At 40.4% G+C, this 16609-nt stretch overlaps 1 protein-coding gene across 2 annotated transcripts in view; it reads right to left on the reverse strand.

Annotated features, from left to right (window-relative positions):
• Dnajc15 (DnaJ heat shock protein family (Hsp40) member C15) overlaps positions 1-16609 on the reverse strand; it is a 63980-nt gene that overhangs the window by 14551 nt on the left and 32820 nt on the right. For both annotated transcript variants that reach the window (XM_021181988.3, XM_021181989.3), the window contains 2 exons: positions 8222-8298; positions 4016-4086 (listed from right to left, as the gene is read on the reverse strand). In XM_021181988.3, coding sequence (XP_021037647.1) covers positions 4016-4086; positions 8222-8298 — 148 coding nt within the window. The remainder of the gene's footprint in view (positions 1-4015; positions 4087-8221; positions 8299-16609) is intronic.

Consider the following 16609-nt stretch of genomic DNA (forward strand, 5'->3'; position numbering starts at 1 on the left):
TTTCACTCTCTATGACGTTTAAGGTACTGTTTTCACAGTGCTAGGGATTGACTCTAGGTGTTTTGTCTATACTATATAAGTGCTCTCCTGGGTTATAGACCACACCCACAACAAACAAACAAACAAACAAAAGTATGGTGACAAAGTCTTCTTGTGGCACCCAGCCAGGCCTTGAATTTGCTCTGGCTAAGCTCAAGACAGAGCTCCATATCTTTAGCCTTATCCTCCACCTTGCAGAGACATAAGCCTGTGCTGGCAGGCCTGGGCTCCATGACTTAAGACTGAGTGCAGATTCCTCTTCTACACTCTTAACTCATCTACTTTTCTATTCTCTAGTTCTACCTCTCGAGTACTTCATCCAACACAAAGACAATATTACTCTTCTCCAATCCTGTCTATAATCTGCCTGCCCCTCCAAGTCTTTTTGTTTTTCAATAAATTGCTTTACAACAGATTTAATTCTTGAATTCAGAGCTCAACCAGAAAGAGTGTATTTCCAGCATCAACTGAGCAAATCTCAAATTCATCTGCTTCTCTCTGTCCTCAAGTAGCTCATTTTAAGTATTTCCATGTAGATTTCCAAACCAGCCTTCTAAGCAGTCTATCAGTCAATTCACCTGCCTGTCAGATGCTTCAAAAGTGAACTTTTTCACTTCTGCTTTCAGTAATGATGAAGCAGCTTGTTAGAGACTATTGTTCACATTGAAATAAGACAAAATTAAGGACAAAAATGACACCCCCCCCCAATAAAATCAAAACAATAAGCTCCTTCCAGTTTCTTAACACCAGTCTCCTGCCCAAAGGTTCTGGAAGAGATGAGGAAGTTGAAAAGATTATGATGGTATTGTGGCATTTACTGTCCCCTCTCCCGGGCTATTTGCTGGTCTTGCTGTGGAAAAGAGGCTAAAACACAGGCAACTGTTTAAGGGAAGTACTGCTCACTATCCCAGGATATAGAAAAGACAGAAACCTAACGGCTGTATAGTACTAAAGCTTTAGAATCCAATAGGAGCGAGGAGGTGGGCAGGGTTGAAACAGAAATCTCATGACTTAAGTTTTCTCTCCAAATACGACCAACTATTGAACTTGAACACGACAGAGGACAAAGAAGCAAAAGAGAAAGCTTTAGAAAGAAGCAGGGAGCTTTAGTTTCTAAACATTTCACATGACCAGAGGAACAAACAGTGACAGAGGTCAGAGCCAGTGCTAATGAACACTCTTGGACCTGGTTGGAAACTTTAGAGTGGGTCTCAGACATCACTCAGCATCAGGCTCTCTAGAGGGCTTGATTATTGGCCCTGTCAGTTTCTGAGTCTGTAGGTCTAAGGTGAACCCAAGAATTTGCCTCCAGTCTCCAGACTCCACAGTGAAACACATCAACACTTGCCTCATCTGGGACACTCACTTTCCAAAGACCAGCAAGTGCTGTTACAAAATCATACTTGGGCATAAAAATCCATTCAGAGGTCATGATAGCCCAGAACATTTTATATAATGAACTCTGGAAATTCATCAGCGTTGTTTTAGATCCAAATGCTATTGATCTAAAAAAACCACCACTGCTGTACAGCGGTAATGAAGGGTCTCCCCAGGAATCCTTTTCCAAATACCTATGCGTCATAAGTTATATTTTCTTTATCGACGTAAACAAAACTAACTATCATACTGAATAAACGCAGAGGCTGACACCAGCATGTAGGTTTGTTTGTTTGTTTGTTTGTTTAACAAATCCAGAGTAGGAATTAAAAAAAATAGTAAGACAACTACATTTTTCTACACTATGGTTGTGGAAAAAACTTAAAAACAAAATTTTATAAGAATTATATTACTTCTATTGGTACCCATCTAAAAATAATTAAATACGTAAGTTGAGACTAAGAGCCAAGAGACTAATTCCATGAGTAGTTCTGGTAAGCACGAAAGCACCTGGGTTTGACAGCAAGCACCACAAAACAAAGTGGGGCATCTACAGAGCAGCAGTGCGTACGCAGCTTTACCTCGATTTCCTTCACGTTCAAGAACACTATTTTTTCCTTCCCAGATTAGGGGGTGAGGGGTGAACAGCCATGAATCTCTGCACTGGGAGAGCTTAGTGTCTGTAAGGGCTTGCAACACCTGATACTAACCCCCCCCCCAAGAACAACTGTGGGAGAGAAACAGAAAAGGTGGGGACAGAACTGAATTGCTCAACTGTCACACTTTGCAATATTCCTAGCTTCCTCTCTCCAAGGTCAATGAAACATTCTTGTTTAAAAATCTGTTACTTTCCCAAAGATAATTTTCAGATTCATGAGGCAGGATTCCAACTTCGTCTGTCATAGTGGGTACCAATATTCCTTTAGTTCATTGTATGTGTTTCTTCCCAAATTACATTATTTTCCTGTTCCTGTGACGATGCTCGGATAGAAGCAGTTCAGGGTTAGAAGAAAGAGTTTAGTACAACAGTCCAAGGTCTGTCATGGCAGAAGTCACCATGAATACATGAATGCAGTGCTTAGCCAAGTTCCATATCTTATACAACCCAGAACCCCTTACTTAGGGAATGGGGTCACCCACAGTGGGTGGGTGACAGCCCACAGGTCTGTTGTCCATGACATTTTAGAATCTGTCAAGCTTACAGCACTGACCATTGCAATTGGTTCATAGGTAGAATTTAGGAAGTCCATGAATTTAGAAAACCCCAAATGTTTTAAATTGAATGGATAAGCAATTCTATAAGGGAAAATAGCCCACAGTGGTAATACACTCTTTTTTTTTTTTTTTTTTTTTTTTGGTTTTTCGAGACAGGGTTTTTCTGTGCAGTCCTGGCTGTCCTGGAACCCACTTTGTAGACCAGGCTGGCCTCGAACTCAGAAATCCGCCTGCCTCTGCCTCCCGAGTGCTGGGATTACAGGCATGCGAGACCACTGCCCTGCCCTCAGGCAGGAGTGCGTAACACGACTGTACTCAATCCCAGCCAAGAGCACACACTTGACCCAGAGGGGCAGAGGACACTGAGGAGAGAAGGGACTTCAAGGAGGCACTTAAACACATTTCTTCCTCAGTCAATTACACTGAAAGTACACAATAAAGAGTAAATTAGTTGAGTGGATCTTTCAGTAACTGCTAAAGCTGTTTAAAATTTTTAAGCAAAACCTCTTTTCAAAGTTTATTCTCTTGTTTATTCACACCAAAGAACGGCAAGTACAAAACCCAACAAGGATAATGTTCAGTGAGAAGAACTTTTATAGTGAGTAATTAAGCTGAGAAAGCTGAAAAAGAATGCCTTATTTTGGTGTCAAGATGAATAGGAATCTGAAATTTGTTTTTAATTTTTTTCCAAAATAATTACAAGACGGAAAGTCTATAAATAAGAATCCAAGAGAGTCTTCACTTTCCTGCCCCCCTTTGACTTCCGAAATACAGTTCAACTTTCTACCAGCTGTTATTTTAAAGCAGAAACAGTAATGAACATATGGGCTTCCTCTATCAAGCAGCTGCAGTGTAGTTAAAGTTATAATAATTGTCTTCCTGTAAGATAAATTTACATTAAAAACATGACCAGTAAGAAATAGTCGAGCCTCAGAGCCTTCTTATACAAAATTTAAAAATTCACAACCGTCTATGACAAATTACAGAGATGTAGATGAAATCCCTAAGTTCTGTCTTTTGGTCTTTAGGATTTAGTAGATATAACAGATGATGCACAAATCAGTTTGCCTCATCCCCATGGCCCCATAGCTCATAGTTTCCTTCTTGTTCACAATGCAGTGACATTGGTGAGTTCAGATATTCATTCCTAAAGGCAGCAACTAAGTTCTTAAAAGTTGACAGTTCAAATCCACTATTTCCACTGGCCATTCAACTCCAAACCACAAGCCCCCTGGTGTATTACAAAAATCTTAACATGTGACACATTACTCCTCACCCACACCCACACCCCACCCCGGCTATGCCTCACTTATGTGAGTTTGAGTAAACTGAAAGGAACCCACAGCACATTTGATCACTCTGTGGAAATGGAGCTACCACCTACCTTTGTCTGGATGGTTTAAAATCATAATTCTCTTGTGTGCTGTTCTAATCTTGGCCTTGCCAGCAGATGGGCTGTAAAAGAAAATTAATAGATAGAGCAAAATGCAGATTATAAATTAATGATTTATATGGGCTACAAGAAATTAAAAACTAATGAGAATTTCACCATCTTGTGGACAAATACAAAATTACAAGCTTTATGCTTAATCCCACTAACCAGCAAAATAAACCATCGTGATAATATTGTATTTTCCTTCAGTCCTTTATAATGCCAATCTTCATTCTCAGGTTTAGAAAATAAGTAAATAAAGACAGATTGTAGATTTACTCCATCATAGAACCCTGACCAGCAAGCACAAGAAAGACCCCGGGTTCAGCACCCAGCACTAAAACCCACACAACAATACTACAACTTACAAGCACCCCACACACACAGGCCAGGAGAGTCACAGGATGCACACTATGAGGACGAGGACTGAAAGCTTATATTTCTCAGGTCACCCTGGAGGAAGTTGACAATGTGGTGTTATCGGGATCTGAGTTCCAGAACTAGTCTGCTAGCCTTTGAGTCAGTTTTGCTATGGAGCATTGGGTGTTGTTGGCCAAAGTCTGAATCTGTGTCAGTGTCCTCACTGCAGGGAGCCAGCATGCTCGCGCAGGGCCAGGATAAGGCAAAGCGCTAGGACAGGCCCGGTAGGACATGTGTGCCCCAGAAGAGTTCCTTCCGTAGTCCTTCAACAAGTAATCTCAACACTCCATACAGTGGATCTAGCTTTGTCAGAAACCTGTGGGAAAATCTGGTAGTAGAGCATACAATGTGAGTGAAAATTAAAGAAGACCGATTAAATAAATATAAAATTACTATGGCAAACATATTTTCAGAATTCCAAGTGTTTCTCATTTGTACACCTTCTGAGCATGAAAATAATTTTAGTACCAACAGTAGACTCTATTGTACTAATGGCCATAGGATGTAAACAACTTCACTTTACCAGGTTTCAAATGAGTAAATTAACAGCCAGCCTAAAGTCTGCTGGTAGCCGTGAAGCTCCAGGGAATCTGAATGGATGAACTGAGTGTTAGTAAAGCACACGGTTTGAGTTATTCAAGTCGAAATTCAAAACTCAGAATTCTACTGCTCTTCAGAGATCAGCTTGTCTTGCTCACTTAGAGCTGGGAGTTATAATTTTCTCATACATAACATACACACAATAAAGCCTACCTCCAAGAATTACTTTAAAAAGTAAAGGATGTGTATAAAAATGACACAGTTTTGTACTTTTAAAGAATAGGATATAAACAATCAACATTTCCTGAATGACTCCGAAACATTACCCGAGTATGAGCTAAATGCAACTCTGAGACTCTAATCCTTCTAATGGGCCCAGAATGCTGCTTAAGGCCCTCCTCCTGTTCAAACAACTCCCCTTGCTATCGGGCGTCAATCCTTCATTCTGTTCCTGTTCCAGTTTTTAGCAGTTTCTTGCCAATTACATGCTACCACTAACCTCCTATAACATTGCCTGCCACACATGTTAAAACACACCATTACGGGCCTGGAATAGTGTGACACATGCCTATACTTCTAGCAGTTAGAAGGTTGAGACACAAAGATCTTGTACTTAAAAGTCAAAAACAAACAAACAAACAAATAAAATTAAAATAAAAAAGACAACTCCTCTGCAAAAAAAGAACAACTACTGGCTAAGTGAATATACAAACTATTTTTCCATGAATAAAATAAACAAGGTCCTTTATGCAAGGACCCAAGAATACTTCTCATTGCTTACAGAAAGAAGCCTTATAGAGGAACATATTTTTAAACTTACTTTTTAGTTCTCTCTCTATAAATAGAAACTGTGTGATGTCAAAGACTATTGATCTTTGAGAGAGCAGAGCAGCAGTCCCCAGAGCTAAGAAGACTATTATTCTATTTAACTGCTTATGAAGAAATAAAAACCACACTGTTCTGAACCCAGCCCAGATTTGCTTCCTGCGGCCGATGTACCTGGATCCTTTGTTTAAGGAGCCCATGCTCCAGCACGTGGAAACGAGCTGTGCTGTCTCGTTGTTCCAGATGCCTGACATATCTCCTTAAGTACATATATATGACTTACAGGCACAGTCTACAGCTTGTACCTTAAAACACTACCTCAGACTGAATATGCAATGAGTGCTTGATGGATTTTACAGTACCCTCAAACAAAGCCAAAGAAGCCACAACCAAGAGCAATAGTAATCACAAAGAGTGAACTCCTTAAAAGAAGGAAGGCTCTACCCTAGCAAACTCTAACATTATAGGAGACTGTTATATTATTCAAATTAGAAACCCATAAAAAGAAATGTCAGAAAGCTATCACTAGTTAAGAAAGACATCGATTTAGGAAAACACAAATTTCTATTGTACATATTTGAAGTCACATGGAGTGTTGGCCCTTATTTTAGATGTTAAGTTTTAATTGAACATGTGAAACAAAGTCTGAAAATCACTTTATAATATCCTTAAAAATCAATTGCAATGCCTATTTAAAAATAAAAATAACATTTTTTTTTTTACACAAACCATGAAGTATTGTGTACTCTGAGGTCTGCTGCCCACCTAACTAGATTAAAGTAAAAATGCACGGAAGAGAAGTTCCTGTCCACAAGTAATTTACATCGACGCCTTTAGGATAATTATCATCTTCGTGGTGAGCTTTGAAGATGAGGGGAGGAGTCTCATTTGCATGCACAGTTTATTCCCCTTTTGCTTTTGCTCTATTAGGACTCTAAGTCTTTGCTACATTTTAATAGATTTATTTGTTGCCAATGCCATGGATTTTAAACTGCTCCCTGTAATATGTTTGATTGGCAGGGGAAGGGAGGGTGGGGGTGGGCGGAGGTGGAAGAAACAAGGTTTGGAGTTGAGTGGCATTCTTACACCTACAAGAGTGGTACTGAGCTTGAGTAAACAAAGCCATTACAAACGTAACTGGGGAGAATAATGCTTCGTGAGCAGTGCTGATCGAGAAGTGGTTAGTTACTGACAGGTCCCTTAGCTTAGTTCTATCTACTTCCTCTGAGAAAGAAAATGCCCATTTCTTAGATTAAAATAAAGCACTAAGCAAAAATAAGCCCCAATCTTTTAAAATTATTATTACCCTTATTCATTTGTACCCATCCGTGTGTGTGTGTGTGTGTGCGTGCTACATACGCACTACAGTATGTCTGTGGAGGTTAGGGGACAACTTTTGGGAATGAGTTCATGTGGTTCCAGGTCCAAACGTACTGCACTGCACTCAGATCACTGGGCTTGGTGGTACATACTTTATGGGCTAAGCCATCTAGATAGCCTACAGTTTGCTTGTCTGTTTAGAGCCGGGCATAAAAATGTTTGGGGTTAAAGACTGTATTGATGTATCAGGTTTGTGTCAGTATAGCACTTTAATTCCTCTGCTTAATCACACTGATTAAGTCACTAGGAAAAGTGCAGTAGATGATATACTGTAACCATCTCTCTGTGTATGGTAGATAACTCTAACCCTGGAATCTGAGATGTGGAGGATAAGTTCAAGGCCAGCCTAGGTTACAGTTTTACAAAAACCTAACAGTCAGGGTCATAATTTAGTGGTACAGTCCTTACATAGCACGTTCAAGCCTTAGATTTAATTCCCAGCACTACAAAACCCACAAACAACCAAAACTACCTGAGCATCTAAGGGACAATACAAGAACCACATGAACACAGATCCTAGTAAATCTATGATAGAAGAAAACAGTCCTGACACTGCCGTTAATCATAGCCACACAATTTCATTGGCTTTTCCCCCTATAACGTTTAGTATTAAACAGTAAATGAATGGTAAAATGTAAAATAATACATGGTAGAGAGCAAATTGCAAAAGTAAAAAAAGAATTGTGAAACAAAATCTGTGTTATAATTAAAGATCTGCATCAAGTTTTAAAACTGGTCCAGAGAGAAATCAGCGCCACAAGTGCAGATCTTGAGAAGGACAGACTTGGATTCTAGGAGTCCTTGTTAAAGAGCAAAGAGCACACGTAACCTCAATTCATCTAGACCTCGAGTTTTAAAAGGCAAAAGCGTGCTATGTTCTTTTCTGGGCTTTATTTTTAGGTTTTAAATGTAAGTACAAACTTATTGTAATTCCCCTTCCCAATTTTCAAGACGATCTTGGTCACAAAACAAAAATACTTATGCAGCACTTACCTTACACCTAAAATAAGACTAGCCTCTCGCTTACTCATTTTCTGCTCGAATCCTCCTTTATAGTAGGATGAAAAGCTCTGCACAGAAAAGAACAAGAAATAATTAGTTCCATGCACGAAGTAGCATGACCTCAATCCCCTCATACTGGTACAGGAAGAGCGATGCATTTTACTAGAAACTAACGTGAAATTGCAAGGGAATGCACTACACAATGATCCTTTCATGAAACTCCAACCAAGATGAAGGTGAGAAAAAAGTTAACAATGTTTTCAACTTTTCTTTCCCCCCCCAACCCCCCCCCCTCCCCCAGACAGGGTTTCTCTATGTAGCCCTGGCTGTCCTGGAACTCACTCTGTAGACCAGGCTGGCCTCGAACTCAGAAATCCGCCTGCCTCTACCTCCAGAGTGCTGGGATTAAAGGTGTGCGCCACCAACGCCTGGCATTTTCAACTTTTCAATGCATTAATTTTTCTCTACTGAGATATTACTGAAGGATCAGCAAAAAGCCAATGTTTTCCCTAAGCAAAGAACTGCTTTTCTCATTGGATGACCTTGACCAGGTCACTTATAGCGATATGGCAAGTATTTGTTTGCCTCTATCATGGATGACAGAGAAAGAAGAATGTGTCATGGTAACTGACAGTAAAGTCAAGAGAGGCTGGGATGCCATGGCCATGGTGGCTACTGATGTGAGTTAGGAAGGTACAAGTCAGAAGTAGTAAGAACCCATTGTGAAAAGCCTGGTCAGTCATGGAGTCAAGGTCTTATTCTAAATGCAATGAAAAACCAGAGCACTGAAGTAGCATCATTTGGCTTTGTTTGGAAGGATTAGCTTGAGAAGTAGAAAAGAACAAGGTTGGAAGTCAGAGACCAGCTGAAGACCATGACTGTGAACTAGCAAGACACTGGGGATAAAGGAAGTTGGTAGCTGAGAATGTGGTGGAAAGTGGCCAGATATTTGTCATGTATCTTAAAAGCAAACATTTGCCTGATGGACTACTATGGGATATGACAAAAAGAGGCCTTGTAAATAGTGTAGCAGACAAGTTATGTGCTGTCTAAATGCCTTGTTGGACTAAAGGACTCAGATACAGGGCTGTTGCTTGCTGGTCAGCATTTAAGCCCAAAGTCAAGGTCATGCCCTCTTCCTAGAGCAACCCATATCTGAAGTGACTGAGTGAGGTGTGTGCACTGTGGTTCTCTAGGGTTCAGTCCTTGGATGCAGTTATACTTACTTCCTAGGTCATGTTTAATCTCATAGGCCTGCTCTAACCACAATGAATGGTAGCTGCTGTGGCCTGGCCTTCATTAAGTCTGCACTGAAACCCAACTTGCTCCTCTACCCTTGTCTTGCTTGGAAGGATGCTGAGTCTAAGACTGTTCCTTAAAGTTGTATCCCTCCAAGTTTTGCCCCAATTATCTGCTTTTCAGAGAACCCAAACCACACAAATGGCTTCAAGATTTGTGACCTAGAGCTGCCATAAAGATCGGAGGAAGGAACGGTTGTCAGTTGTGGGAAATAGATATCATGAGGATGGTTTCAATGGTTAAATTTGAAGCTTCTATCAAATTTCTAAGTGGACAAGAAGTTTAATCTACAGAAAAGTCCTGAGAGTTCTCAGTGTGAACAGTGCTTGGTGAAGAGAGATTGAGCTAGACTCCCAAAGGTGTATAAGTACAGAGACTGAGCCTAGAAGTCTGCATCAAAGCTTGAAACAGAAGACAACTAAAAAATGCTAACACTAACCTAGAAAGAAAACTAGAAGCCCAAAGTGAGGTAGGGAAAATTGGTTTCAAATGCTTCTGATGGGTAAAAGAGAACGTGATCCAAGAATCAACACCAGGAATTAACAAAGAGAAGGTCAACAGAGAAGCAGAATTGAGTTCCAGCCCAGCCAGCCAGGGCTTTATAGAGATCCATCTCAGAAACCAGGAGCAAATGAAGCCAACTGAGTCAGCTGGGCACAGTGTTGCACAGCTGTGATCAAAGCACTTAGAGGGAGAGGCAGGAGAAGCTCACACATCACTGCTCCCTCTGGCTACAGAACAACATCCCGTCTCAAGCTGGGGAAAAGGAGAGATCAAAAAAACGAAAGGCGAAGAAATCAGAGAATGCAAGGGAAAGCAATTATTTTCTGGAGCTCTAAACACAAAGTAAGTGTACGAACTCAGGTTTTAGAGAGAAACATAGGCATATGTGATTGCACACATATACAATTCTAGACAGAAGCGTGTATTTTCATAAGGAATAATAAGTACCTATAGTCACTGACTGTAATACATATCAGAGATTGACTCCAGAACCCTGACTGTATTGAAATGCTGATGTGTACAAGTCTGTTACATAAAATGGCAACACAATAGCTGAATATATAAACTACCTCATCCTCTTACACACTCCAAATCACCTGTGGGTCCCCTAAAACAATGTAAATGCCACACAAATAAGTAGTGCCTATACTGTAATTGTTTAAAGAATGTTGACAAAAGAAAAAAAAAAGTACCTAAACATGATAAAAACAATCTACAGCAAACCAGTAGCCAACATCAAAGTAAATGGTGAGAAGCTTGAAGCAATCCCTCTAAAATCAGGGACTAGACAAGGCTGTCCACTTTCTCCATACCTATTCAACATTGTACTTGAAGTCCTAGCCAGAGCAATTCGACAACAAAAGGAGATCAAAGGGATACAAATTGGAAAAGATGAAGTCAAAATATCACTTTTTGCAGATGATATGATAGTATATATAAGTGACCCTAAAAATTCCACCAGAGAACTCCTAAACCTGATAAACAGCTTCGGTGAAGTAGCTGGATATAAAATTAACTCAAACAAATCAATGGCCTTTCTCTACACAAAGAATAAACAGGCTGAGAAAGAAATTAGGGAAACAACACCCTTCTCAATAGTCACAAATAATATAAAATATCTTGGCGTGACTCTAACTAAGGAAGTGAAAGATCTGTATAATAAAAACTTCAAGTCTCTGAAGAAAGAAATTATAGAAGATCTCAGAAGATGGAAAGATCTCCCATGCTCATGGATTGGCAGGATCAACATTGTAAAAATGGCTATCTTGCCAAAAGCAATCTACAGATTCAATGCAATCCCCATCAAAATTCCAACTCAATTCTTCAACGAATTAGAAAGTGCAATCTGCAAATTCATCTGGAATAACAAAAAACCTAGGATAGCAAAAACTCTTCTCAAGGATAAAAGAACCTCTGGTGGAATCACCATGCCGGACCTAAAGCTTTACTACAGAGCAATTGTGATAAAAACTGTGTGGTACTGGTATAGTGACAGACAAGTAGACGAATGGAATAGAATTGAAGACCCAGAAATGAACCCACACACCTACGGTCACTTGACAAGGGAGCTAAAAACATCCAGTGGAAGAAAGACAGCATTTTCAACAAATGGTGCTGGTACAACTGGTTGTTATCATGTAGAAGAATGCGAATTGATCCATTCCTATCTCCTTGTACTAAGGTCAAGTCTAAGTGGATCAAGGATCCACTTATGTGGTTTTATGTGGTTTCACATAAAACCAGAGACACTGAAACTTATAGAGAAGAAAGTGGGGGAAAGTCTTGAAAATATGGGCACAGGGGAAAAATTCTTGAATAGAACAGCAATGGCTTGTGCTGTAAGATCGAGAATTGACAAGTGGGACCTCATGAAACTGCAAAGCTTCTGCAAGGCTAAAGACACCATCAATAAGACAAAAAAACCACCAACAGATTGGGAAAGGATCTTCACCTATCCTAAATCAGATAAGGGACTAATATCCAATATATATAAAGAACTCAAGAAGGTGGACTCCAGAAAGTCAAATAACCCCATTAAAAAATGGGGCTCAGAACTGAACAAAGAATTCTCACCTGAGGAATACCGAATGGCAGAGAAGCACCTGAAAAAATGTTCAACATCCTTAATCATCAGGGAAATGCAAATCAAAACAACCCTGAGATTCCACCTCACACCAGTCAGAATGGATAAGATCAAAAATTCAGGTGACAGCAGATGCTGGCGAGGATGTGGAGAAAGAGGAACACTCCTCCATTGTTGGTGCGATTGCAAGCTTGTACAACCACTCTGGCAATCAGTCTGGCGGTTCCTCAGAAAATTGGACATAGTACTACCGGAGGATCCAGCAATATCTCTCCTGGGTATATATCCAGAAGATGTTCCAACCGGTAAGAAGGACACATGCTCCACTATGTTCATAGCAGCCTTATTTATAATAGCCAGAAGCTGGAAAGAACCCAGATGCCCCTCAACAGAGGAATGGATACAGAAATTATGGTACATTTACACAATGGAGTACTACTCAGCTATTAAAAAGAATGAATTTATGAAATTCCTAACCAAATGGATGGACCTGGAGGGCATCATCTTGAGTGAAGTAACACAATCACAAAGGAACTCACACAATATGTATTCACTGATAAGTGGATATTAGCCCAAAACTTAGGATACCCAAGATATAAGATACAATTTGATAAACGCATGAAACTCAAGAAGAATGAAGACCAAAGTGTGGACACTGTGCCCCTTCTTAGAATTGGGAACAAAACACCCATGGAAAAGACAGAGTTTGGAGCTGTGATGAAAGGATGGACCATCTAGAGACTGCCATATCCAGGGATCCATCCCATAATCAGCTTCCAAACGCTGACACCATTGCATACACTAGCAAGATTTTGCTGAAAGGACCCAGATATAGCTCTCTCTTGTGAAACTATGCCGGGGCCAAACACAGAAGTGGATGCTCACTGTCAGCTATTGGATGGATCACAGGGCTCCCAATGGAGAAGCTAGAGAAAGTACCCAAGGAGCTAAAGGGATCTGCAACCCTATAGGGGGAACAACATGATGAACTAACCAGTACCCCAGAGCTCTTGTCTCTAGCTGCATATGTATCGAAAGATGGCCTAGTCGGCCATCACTGGAAAGAGAGGCCCATTGGACTTGCAAACTTTATATGCCCCAATACAGGGGAATGCCAGGGCCAAAAGAATGGGAATGGGTGGGTAGGGAAGTAGGGGGGGGGTATGGGGGACTTTTGGGATAGCATTGGAAATGTAATTGAGGAAAATACGTAATAATAATAATAATAAAAAGAATTGTGGTGAAAAAAAAAAAGAAAGAAAAAAAAGGTGTATGTGCTTAGTGCAGAAGCAACTTCCCCTCCATGTTGATGTTTGGCTGCAAGTCATGTCAAGGGCTGTCTTTTACCACATGGATACTGATCCAAAATCCAACAGCGCATCAGGAGGAACATGCCCTACTCCAAGTGCCACGTCATTTTCAACCCACCACAGAAGCAAAACACAAGAGACTGTGACAGAGGACAGGAGAGGAAACCTCAAGCCTGAGCTGGAGAGAAACTGGGCACTTGATAGAGGAAGGCCAGACAGGCCTGAAGGCTCTCCCAGGAGACCAAAGTCTTTACTAGACGCAAACCTTACTGCTAGATGAGAGCATATTTGAGTTGATTACCACAGCCATTCTACAGGAGCACATTTGTTCTTATTTTGTTCTTAAATCATGCTTAAGGCTGATTAAGTTCTTCTTTACAAAAAAAGGTATTGCTGTGAGTCTTCATCTACCTTAGATGCTCTGAGACTTTGAGTCAGCATAAGATAAAACAATGTTTCCCAAACTGTCATTCCCTCTATAGTCCCAAGCCACTAACCTTAAATGCAAACACTGGTATTTGTGCTATTTTCCTTTTTAGTATATAGAAATGGTGCCACAGAACTTTCCTCAAAATCCAGTGTTTGCAAGAAAGTCATCATACCTTTCTTTTTTTTTTTTTTTTTTTTAAAGATTTATTTATTTATTATATGTAAGTACACTGTAGCTGTCTTCAGACACTCCAGAAGAGGGCGCCAGATATCGTTACGGATGGTTGTGAGCCACCGTGTGGTTGCTGGGATTTGAACTCTGGACCTTTGGAAGAGCAGTCGGGTGCTCTTACCCACTGAGCCATCTCACCAGCCCAAGGCCAACTTTTTAATTAAAAAAGTTCCAGCATGTTCAGAAAAAAACACATAGAGGACAAGTGTTATACTTGACATTTCTGTTATTGATGTTTATCCTAAAACATTACCTACCTGCCTTTTTCCTATGAACTTTTCTTTTTTTTTTTTTTAATATTTTTATTACTTATTTTCCTCAATTACATTTCCAATACTATCCCAAAAGTCCCCCATAGCGCCCCCCACTTCCCTACCCACCCATTCCCATTCTTTTGGCCCTGGCATTCCCCTATATTGGGGCATATAAAGTTTGCAAGTCCAATGGGCCTCTCTTTCCATTGATGGCCGACTAGGCCATCTTTCGATACATATGCAGCTAGAGACAAGAGCTCCAGGGTTCTGTTTAGTACATCATGTTGTTCCAACAATAGGGTTGCAGATCCCTTTAGCTCCTTGGGTACTTTCTCTAGCTTCTCCATTGGGAGCCCTGTGATACATCCAATAGCTGACTGTGAACATCCACTCCTGTGTTTGCTAGGCCCCGGCATCGTCTCACAAGAGACAGCTATATTTGGGTCCTTTCAGCAAGATCTTGCTAGTGTATGCAATGGTGTCAGCGTTTAGAAGCTGATTATGGGACGGATCCCTGGATACAGCAGTCTCTAAATGGTCCATACTTTCATCACAGCTACGAACTTTGTCTCTGTAACTCCTTCCCTGGGTGTTTTGTTCCCAATTCTAAGAAGGTGCACAGTGTCCACACTTTGGTCTTCATTCTTCTTGAGTTTCATGCGTTTATCAAATTGTATCTTATATCTTGGGTATCCTAAGTTTTGGGCTAATATCCACTTATCAATGAATACATATTGTGTGAGTTCTTTTGTGATTGTGTTACTTCACTCAAGATGATGCCCTCCAGGTCCATCCATTTGGTTAGGAATTTCATAAATTCATTCTTTTTAATAGCTAAGTAGTACTCCATTGTGTAAATGTACCATAATTTCTGTATCCATTCCTCTGTTGAGGGACATCTGGGTTCTTTCCAGCTTCTGGCTATTATAAATAGGGCTGCTATGAACATAGTGGAGCATGTGTCCTTTTTACCGGTTGGGACATCTTCTGGATATATGCCCAGGAGAGGTATTGCTGGATCCTCCGGTAGTACTATGTCCAATTTTCTGAGGAACCGCCAGACTGATTTCCAGAGTGGTTGTACAAGCTTGCAATCCCACCAACAATGGAGGAGTGTTCCTCTTTCTCCACATCCTCGCCAGCATCTGCTGTCACCTGAATTTTTGATCTTAGCCATTCTGACTGGTGTGAGGTGGAATCTCAGGGTTGTTTTGATTTGCATTTCCCTGCTGATTAAGGATGTTGAACATTTTTTCAGGTGCTTCTCTGCCATTCGGTATTCCTCAGGTGAGAATTCTTTGTTCAGTTCTGAGCCCCATTTTTTAATGGGGTTATTTGACTTTCTGGAGTCCACCTTCTTGAGTTCTTTATATATATTGGATATTAGTCCCTTATCTGATTTAGGATAGGTGAAGATCCTTTCCCAATCTGTTGGTGGTTTTTTTGTCTTATTGATGGTGTCTTTAGCCTTGCAGAAGCTTTGTAGTTTCATGAGGTCCCACTTGTCAATTCTCGATCTTACAGCACTAGCCATTACTGTTCTATTCAGGAATTTTTCCCCTGTGCCCATATCTTCAAGGCTTTTCCCCACTTTCTCCTCTATAAGTTTCAGTGTCTCTGGTTTTATGTGAAGTTCCTTGATCCACTTAGACTTGACCTTAGTACAAGGAGATAGGAATGGATCGATTCGCATTCTTCTACATGTTAACAACCAGTTGTGCCAGCACCATTTGTTGAAAATGCTGTCTTTCTTCCACTGGATGTTTTTAGCTCTCTTGTCGAAGATCAAGTGACCATAGGTGTGTGGGTTCATTTCTGGGTCTTCAATTCTATTCCATTGGTCTATTTGTCTGTCACTATACCAGTACCATGCAGTTTTTATCACAATTGCTCTGTAGTAGAGCTTTAGGTCCGGCATGGTGATTCCACCAGAGGTTCTTTTATCCTTGAGAAGAGTTTTTGCTATCCTAGGTTTTTTGTTATTCCAGATGAATTTGCAGATTGCACTTTCTAATTCGTTGAAGAATTCATTTGGAATTTTGATGGGGATTGCATTGAATCTGTAGATTGCTTTTGGCAAGATAGCCATTTTTACAATGTTGATCCTGCCAATCCATGAGCATGGGAGATCTTTCCATCTTCTGAGATCTTCTATAATTTCTTTCTTCAGAGACTTGAAGTTTTTATTATACAGATCTTTCACTTCCTTAGTTAGAGTCACGCCAAGATATTTTATATTATTTGTGACTATTGAGAAGGGTGTTGTTT

This window comes from Mus caroli, unplaced genomic scaffold (assembly GCF_978045245.1).
Source record: "Mus caroli unplaced genomic scaffold, Mus_caroli_1 scaffold_12, whole genome shotgun sequence".
Classification (NCBI taxonomy): domain Eukaryota; kingdom Metazoa; phylum Chordata; class Mammalia; order Rodentia; family Muridae; genus Mus; species Mus caroli.